This window comes from Azolla caroliniana, unplaced genomic scaffold, assembly GCF_043228905.1.
Source record: "Azolla caroliniana isolate FFs.n. ecotype wild unplaced genomic scaffold, voAzoCaro1.0.p SCAF_1339, whole genome shotgun sequence".
Classification (NCBI taxonomy): Eukaryota; Viridiplantae; Streptophyta; class Polypodiopsida; order Salviniales; family Salviniaceae; genus Azolla; species Azolla caroliniana.
The window spans coordinates 639-9,724 of record NW_028231774.1 but is presented as its reverse complement, the minus strand read 5'-3'; the positions used below and the strand labels follow the sequence as shown (position 1 = coordinate 9,724).

The 9,086-nt window shown below is 36.6% G+C and overlaps 1 protein-coding gene across 1 annotated transcript; it reads left to right on the top strand.

Annotated features, from left to right (window-relative positions):
- Window positions 1-187: 187 nt before the first annotated feature.
- On the top strand, window positions 188-8,848 carry LOC147847217 (uncharacterized). Its single transcript, XM_087339437.1, has 9 exons — window positions 188-484; window positions 1,264-1,308; window positions 1,596-1,696; window positions 3,194-3,227; window positions 3,513-3,591; window positions 3,718-3,809; window positions 6,985-7,059; window positions 8,487-8,572; window positions 8,669-8,848. The coding sequence occupies exons 1-9, from the start codon at window positions 269-271 to the stop codon at window positions 8,817-8,819; spliced, it is 879 nt and encodes a 292-aa protein (XP_087195563.1). The 5' UTR covers window positions 188-268; the 3' UTR covers window positions 8,820-8,848.
- The last annotated feature ends 238 nt before the right edge of the window (window positions 8,849-9,086 follow it).

Below are 9,086 nucleotides of genomic sequence, written 5' to 3'. Positions count from 1 at the left end.
ACAGGAAGAGCACCCACGCCTTTCTCCCGAGAAAATGGAATGAAAAGGAAGCTTTCAGGGGCATTTCGGGAATTTGGAGAAAATGGATCGCAGGGGCATTCTCGTAAATTTCCCAAAACCCTCCCAAAATTTCCCGCCCTTTTCTTTCTTTCATTCGTCTGCTTCGTTTCGTCGTCGTCGTCGTCTCCTTCTTCTTCTTCTTCTTCTTCTTCTTCTGTTGCAGAGAAACGCAGCCGGATATCCCGAGCTCTCTCTGTGTTTCGGCGACATGGATCGGTACGTTATCATTCAAAAGAGAGATTCTTCTTCTACATCATCACCTGAGGAAGAGCGGTTTCCCAACAAGGAGGTTAAGACGCCGATATTCAGTTCTCGTTTCTGCAACAATGTCACATGGAGACACGCCATAGCTGAATTACAGGGAAGAGTGGAACCTTCTCACAAACAAGCTGTCCTTCAATCTATGCTTCGATCCTTTTCCGAGGTATTTTTCTCCTTCGTTCCATTTTAAGCTTGACAATAGGTTTTAAATTTCCACTGCGGTCATAAGATTTTCTGCACTTATGCTTCAATACTTCTCTGAGGTATTTTCTTTTGCTTTCCATTTAAATCTTAAAATTAACTTTTAGTTTCCCCCGCCATTTAAGATTTAATGATGTTGTTTCGTCACTGCAATATTTTTTCTGCATCTACACTCACAAATTCGATGTCTCGAAAAAGATTATATTAGTTTTACTGGTGAGCTTCATTAGAATTTGTTGAATTCATTCTTTAACAGACACATCTCAATGTTTGAACGTTTTATAACTCTGGATTTCTCTTTGAACCACATGTTGTCATCTAAAATTTGTCTCTAATGGATATATCCCCATAGTTGAAGTTTTTTAGGACCTTACATTTCTCTTTCAATGGTGAACCATCATCTAAGTTTTATTGCTAAGCAGATATGTCTCCATATTTGAAATTGTCTATGACTTTGGAGTTTTTGTCACCAATAAAACATTGACTAAATCTGTTGGAATTATAATTAACATGCATATTAAAAAATCAGTTTTTTAGCCTTATGACATGTGAAGAATTTGAAGATTTTTTATACTGAAGAGGCCTAAAGTTTTTGAAAGTATTTATTCTTAGATATCTGCAAAATTGGAGTCATCTTCTACCTTCAATTTGAATATTTAGTGGCCATTTCCAAATATTGTTGTGCAAATTATGCTAAACCGAGTTTTTTTGTTTTCAAACATTGCTTTGAATCATTTGCAGATAGGGAAGTTCTCACAAGTAGATCAAAACTTCTACCCCAATACGGTACTAAATCATTAACACGTTTTCTTGTTTCAATGTCTAGATTTTGTTCTTTTCTCATCCCACTGCACAGAATTTGACTTGGAGGTCTCTTTTGTCTATTTGGCATATTAAATGGAGTAACTTATGTAAAGCAGTATTTCAATACATACTAATGCTTTGGTGAACATACAAAGGGATGTAGAACTCATTGCATCTAGTGCTCCTCTGGACATATATTTTCATCATAGCTCACTAGATTTGAATGAAGCCAATTTTCGGTGTTAAAAAATTGTATTTTTCTCTGGCAGCAACATATGCAGTCTACCCACTCGGATCAAGGTCTTAGTGCATATCTACATCATCCCAGTCAAATTGAAAGGGATTTCTTTGCCATGTCACACATCTCAAGGTTGTTACTTGCAACCTCAAATGTAATAGACTTAACATGAGTTACGGGGTGCTGAAAAATGAAATTGAGTTAAATTACAATCTGCTTGGCCATCGAATGGCTCTTTATGCATTGTATGATGTTCTTCTTTGTGATGGTTAAATTGGACGCCTATTCTTTTTGGGTATGGCATTTCAAACAAGTAATGCACAGGCATAATGCAAGTGCATGTGCCAACTCAATTATTTGACTAGCCTTAAAAGTTGTTCATTTGTATATGATTGAATTAAGGCAGGCTTTAGGAGAGTGGCCTTATACAACAAGCGATCAAAGTTGTATGGAGCCTACATAAATCTAATATCTTGGGAAAACACATTATTAAGAACTTGGAAACAACATGTGAACATGTAATAAATACCATGTAGCGAATGCAACGTTGGCGCAGATGCATAGAATTTATTCTTGACTCAAACACTTGTAACAAAAGTGATTCTAGATGATGCATATTTAAGAAAAAATGCAGGTTGCATCTTCCGGTTTAGAATTCTATTTGATTGTATAGTTGGACATGTCTTGGGCAATTCAACAATGCAAACTTCTATTGTTAGCAAAAAATATTGTGCAGTTACTTTAAAGTATGGTTGAATAGAAGGTATAGGTTGTGACTTCTGGTATAACACTGTATTTGATTGCATATTTAATACTGTCTGCAAGCAAAAAATGGTGTATGGATATCAGAAGATGCAGCATTCCTCTTGAATTTCAGTCTAATTTCTAGCATTGTCTTGCATTCCCTCTACTTAGTAATGAACTTTTGTGTGGGAGAACTATGTCTACTCCCCTGGCCTCTAATTACACCTCTAATATTCGAGGAGAACTCAACTTTGTTGAAATGATCAGCGAAAAGGAGTGAAGCGGTTGGGTGATATTGCAGCCAAGATATCCACGTTGAAAGAAAGAATAGTAAAGCATATCTAACACGTGATTTCTGTGCCTGGTTAAGTAACAATATTGATGACATTAATGTCAGAGGCCTCTCATTTAATCTTATTGCAAGCCTCAATAGGATAACAATGGGGAGGAGATATTTGACATTATAAACATGGCACAGAGTACCATTATCTGGATTATGTAGGAAACAAGGCTTGTGGATATGAGAGACAGAGAAAATGGGGCATTACCTTTCACTACATATCTGCAAAACACAAAAAATTTCAACCCATGCAACCCCAAATTTGAATATTTAGATTGGATATTGAACTTGCAGATCTAATATACTTCTTAATAGCAAGGTTATATACTCCTTATTTGGCCAAGTTTATAGTAATTATGAAGCTGCACTATTAGATTTGCTTTACAGCATTTCATTACATAGTTATGATTGACCTAGACAAGGGAATATTCTGGCATTTGGATTATTATCACCTCGAAAGGTGACAGCGGTAATCTATAGCAATAGAAACTATATGATTCACAAAAGAATAGACAGGAAATTAATTGCAGATATCTGTTTTGCAGGCCTCACATAACTGGGCTTGAGTTTGACTCAAAGGTGTGTATTATATGTATACTGGTAAATTTGTGGCCAATCAAATCGCATAATTCTAATAGATGTTCGTGATGAACTTTTTTAATGTGTCTTCATAGTCAGACATAATATCGAACGGTATTATTCGTTATTGGATTGAAGCCTGTTAGATTGTATTCTGGGACTTCTTTTTTTAAGTCAATCAGTGATTTACGAGATGGACTCCAACGGCATCACATTAATTGAAGTTTAGGGCAATATGGTCTTGGATTAATATCAGTTTCTGATATGCCTGGCAATTCATTCCAGGGTGTATATTTGGCATCAGTCAACAGCACTGGTTCTCTTGCTATTCATGACTTTGAATCATTGTATTATCATGCTCAAGGTTTGCTACTGTTTATCTTAAAAATGTTCAAAATTCTACTATGATGGCCCTAGTCATTCCAATTATGTATTGCCATTTATAGCTTGCAAAAGTGAAGTTTTATTCCTGTTATCCTCATGCCACCAGGTTCAATTAAGGACACAACGATGCCTGTGATGCAGTTGTCATTGTGCCGAAAACTGGAGGCTGTGAGTTGGAATCCCAAAAATCAGGATGAGGTAGATTATTCTTGCTTCTTCACATATCGTGCTCCATGTAGCTTGGTGTGAAAACACCACAATTCTTTCTTGCTTTCCTATTCTCTCATAATCTGTTCCCATAAAGTTGCTTTCATCTCCAACCTTCAGCTACTTTACTTTGCCAAAAAGTGTATCTTATAATAAAGCGTATTTTTCTTCAAGTTATTTATTTCTCAATTATTTGGTTCTGTCATAGTCTGGGTGGTTTTCCTATAGAATTTCTCTCCGGAAATCTTCTTGTACATTTACCATGTCAAAAAGTATGTTCTAAGAATAGAAAAAGCAAGCTAGAGATTTGAATGTGCTAAATGTTCACATGGTTTATTTTTTGTTGGGTTATATAAAAGTCAGTTTCATGAAGATGCATGTTTAATAACTCTGTTTTGTTTAAATATCATGTTTATGAACTTATATATGGATATAGATATATGTTTACACTGCATGGTTTTCTGTAGTCCTTTGGAAGACTTTGTTGCTGTAGTGATACACTTGTTTTCTACAAGTTGTCTCTAAGTAAATGACAAACTTATTCCATTGGTTCCCGTTAACATATACTTCTTCTATCGTCTAATTCTGTGGGAAAATCCAAAGAGGGGTGAAAGCCCCGTGATGATGTAAAAAGTAATGTGCTTGCTGTTTTTCAACTCGAAAAAGATTGTGAGAAAAGCAGTTAATAGCAGCAGCGGAACAGTTGTTAGAACAAAATAGACACAGCCAAGCTGTGAGAAGGCTGTGAGACAGCAGTAGCAAAAATGGTTGCAAAGAGTAGAGACACAGCCAAAGAGTAGAGGTTGTTTTTAAGTAGCAACAGAAAATAATCTAGGAAGAGAGAATTTAGAACAGAGATAATAAAGATGAAAGAGAGTGCAGGTCTGGCTGCCACCCTCCAACACCTTCTCTCAGCTCCAGAACGGCGGTCCAACATTGAGTCGACTGAGGAGCTGATGAATGGCTTCCCTTGGAAGTGGCTTAGTAAATAAATTAGCCACATTTTCTTGAGTAGGGCAATATGCCAAATTAATGACTTGCGATTTCACCAATTTACGAACAAAATGGTAGTGCGCTTCGACATGTTTTGTTCTACCATGAAATGTTGAGCTATGTGCCAAGGCATGGGTACTTTGGCTGTCGGTGAAAACTGCAATAGGAGAGAGTCTTGCAAAAAACCATTGCATTAACCATAGCAACTCACAACAAGTATCCAAGTTGGCGCGATATTCAGCTTCCGTCGATGAAGTAGAAACTGAGTTTTGCCTTTTCGATTTCCAAGAAATCAAGCTTGAACTTAACATGAAACAATAGCCAGATGTGGACCTTCTAGAATCAATATCACCTGCCCAATCAGCATCTGAGTAGCCAACAAGCTCAATGCCGTCTCCAAAAGACAGACCTCCTCTATAGGGTTGGGAGGGAGGGATAAAAGAAGATAGGTTTGTGTGCTCTTTGGCAAAAAAATCAGACCGAGGATATGGAGACTTCACTGCTCTGATACCATGTGAGAAAAAGCTGTTAATAGCAGCAGCGGAACAGTTGTTGGAACAAAATAGACACAGCCAAGCTGTGAGAAGGCTGTTAGACAGCAGTAGAAAAAATGGTTGCAAAGAGTAGAGACACAGCCAAAGAGTAGAGCTTGTTTTTAAGTAGCAACAGAAAATAATCTAGGAAGAGAGAGAATTTGGAACAGAGATAATAAAGATGAAAGTGCAGGTCTGGAGCTGCCACCCTCCAACAAAGATGACCGAGGGAATCTGTATGTCGAATACCTTGTCTGGTGCATGTTGATTAGATGTTGGTGCTGTTGTCTCTGATAACCTAGTTCTCTTAAAAGACATATATCTTTTTCTTGACCAGCTGCTCTGTCATCACTATTGTTAACCGATGTGGGCTCAAGCTATTTCTATTTCAAGAATGAGGCTGTATGGAGCTTGATTATAGTAATGCTTCAATTAAAGTTTCATATCAGCAAAGCTAGATCTGTCTGGTCATTCCCGCACAACCTTAGAAACTTGGGAATACTAGTTGATTTACAAATAAGAATCAGCATCTATGCTACTTCGACAAGAAGATGGCCAATGCTCATTTGTAATATAACTTGTGTTAGATGATGAATGGTGATAATGCTGAAGTGAGCTCTGTAATGCTCCAATGAATATTACCATCAGCAAGCTAGGTACATGACCTCATTTTTTTCATACCTAAACTCTCTGGAATAATGAACTTGATTTAGGAGTCAGGATTCCAAGCCAGTGTGAACTGCAGACAAAGTGCCATGACATGTACCTCTTATCTAAAAACTCATTGTTGTAGACTTGCTTAAACTAAGGTAGTTCCTAGTTGTATTTGTACTTCATCTATGCGTTGGTACTCTGAGAGCTTTTTTCTTTGTATGAATGAGATACCCACTGAAATCACACTATAAGTTTTATTGAGTATCATAGGCCATGCCTCTTTCGAGATGACAAAATGTAGTCTTATGTTTTTTTGTTTACATTTACGTGTCAAAGGTCACACACATGATTGCGTAACTCTTGGCTGTTGGGACAGGGTTAGAAGGAACTACTCATGGTTTCAAGTTTTTCCATTGGAGTTCTGGAAAGTATGAACGATTTTTCAAATTAACAAATAAAGATGTGTATAGAGAGGGGGAGAGCAGATACGAACGAAACTACACCCTAGAAGAATTGCACTTAGATACAATTATTCTTGCCCTAGGGCTTGATAGTTTCATCAATGGGTGCTAACAAATGCCTTGGGAAATCTGGATTGATGAGAAACGCATTGGCATAGAAAAGTAGTCTTTATTAACAACAAAGTAGTTCTATATTTCATAGCATGTTTTCTCAATTGTGCATGTTTTCATGATTTTTGTACTTCCAAGGATTCCTAGTTCTTTCTATTCAAAATGAGAAGGCAGATGGAGAGGTCTTTGCTTCTCTGATTGAGCCATAGTTTTTATGTAGAAGAAGGCTGATGAGTTGTCATATTTTATTTCTTAATAATATAAAAATGTTATTCGACAGTTTTGAAAACTTTTCTGCACGACTCTAAATATTTCCTAGTAGTTTGAAAGTAGAGCATACTGGTGATATGATATTGAAGATAATATGATTATGCCATACTAAAGGTGTTATTGGTGGTACTTTTGCTAATATAGGTTGCATGCGTTGCAACATGGGGAGGCAAAGTCTATGTATATGATATCTCTTGTGTTACTGATGTTCCTTCACAGGTGAGCATGCTATCAAATCTTCCAGATCGGTGTACTATGAAAGTTCATTTCAATGATATTATTTTTTGAAGGATTGTTTTCGCGTGTTTAATTTCTTCAAGGATACACCATCTGTTTGAAGACTATCTTCCACAAATAAATATGTGGATTGTTTCAAATTAAAAATGGACTGAGAAGATGACCTAGTGATCAAGGCCTTGTTTCTTATACATACCAAGATTGGGGATTTAATTCTGCACTCTACAATGGCCTAGTGATCAAGGCCTCTTTTCTTATACAAACCAAGATTGGGGATTCAAAGGCTTCAGGCCAGTCTGTAGTATCATGTTTATACTGTACACTTTCATAATTGAAGCCACCAATCTCAAAATAAAATAATATAAAAACAGAATCTCCAATAATTATGTTCTATGGTACATCGTGGGAGGTTTCATTGGATTCCTCTTTCTCTCTCTCTCTCTCTCTCAGAATGTGGTGTACATTATTCTGGTCCTCTAGCCTTTTAAATATGTAATTAATATATATCAGAATTTGCTTACAATCCAATGGACCTTACTTGCTGGTTAAAGACCTTTTTGCATCTCAGCATCCATTTCCATACCAGTACAAAACATTATTAAAAATGATCCAACTAATACACTTCACTTGGTTTCATGGAAAGAATTCCAGGAAATACAGCAAGCATGCGAAGAGTGGAGTTTGATTATAAATGGGTTACTCTTGGCTAGCTAAGCTGCAGGAAATGATGTTTTATAAAAGGGAGTCTAACGTAAAGAGATGATTTACTGCACTGGAATGTTGATTATGCAAGACATGTCCCAGACTAACTGTGTGGGAAGGATTCCTGGTGATGTCTTTTTGCTGTCGGTAATAGAATTATCTGCAGTCTCCTCTCCCACCTACATGAGTACATGAAGAGTGTTCATTGACATCCTTGCCACTGACTGAGATGGTTAGACGCTGATGAATGATCAATGAAAAATTTCCTAATGCTTGCATACCTCTAGATGCTTATGCTGGTGAACTGTGAAGCTCATTCTCTCAGCCATTGCATACATGATGCAATTCCAGATGGTCTTCATATTTACTTTTCTAATCTGTTCATTTATCATGGCTCCATGTGCTCAGAAATTTCTAGACGTTGAACACTGTAAATATGCGCATGTAATAGCTTTTTTGCATTTATGATTTTATTGTACCGATTATGCTCTGAGTAGACTGGTTGCTATAAATGATCAGGCACAAGTTTCACAATTTTCTGAGATTACTGCCCATGATGTTTGTGGATTGAAATAAGTCTGTGCAAGGAGAATACTAAGTAATGTTCATTGAATTATTCTAGATAAGGTGCCAGTATCCGCAAACATTCTTTAAAAGCATTTCTAGAGTTAATGATCTATTTTCAAGAAATTTTGAAATGGTTTCAGGTGTTGAAGGTAAAATCTACTGTTGCAAAGAGTATGGAATCTACTGGTTTACTTGATGTTACTTTCTCTAAGCTTCATGAAAACAGGTGTTCAAACTATGCCACTTTGTAGAGTTAACTCATATTGAATGTAGCTTATTTTTGGAATATATTAATACAATGGACATGCTTTTGTGTATGAAGAGTTATTGCATGTGGAAAGCATGGGGAGATATATGTTTGGGATAGGAGGGCGAGCAATGTATCTCAATCTACATTTTCATGTCAACAAGGAGGCCACCTTACCAATTTGGCATTGGCAAGAGATGAACAGGTGTGTTTGTTATTCCTGTGAAAATTTGCATATCAAAACTAAATTCGCACTTATGTTTTTTGTAAGAGAGATCATCCTTCATGGTTCAAATGCTTCCTAAAACTACCATGCTCATTTTCTATACAGTTTTCGTTTTCATATACCCTGTTAATATATTGTGATAGTGATGTGTGAACACGCTTATGATAGCTAGGGCTTTTTTACCACTTTAGGAGTCTTTTACTATAGCCAAAAAGTATAACCCTGATGAACAAGACACTTACGTGCTCTTCTAGTTTTGATATACTC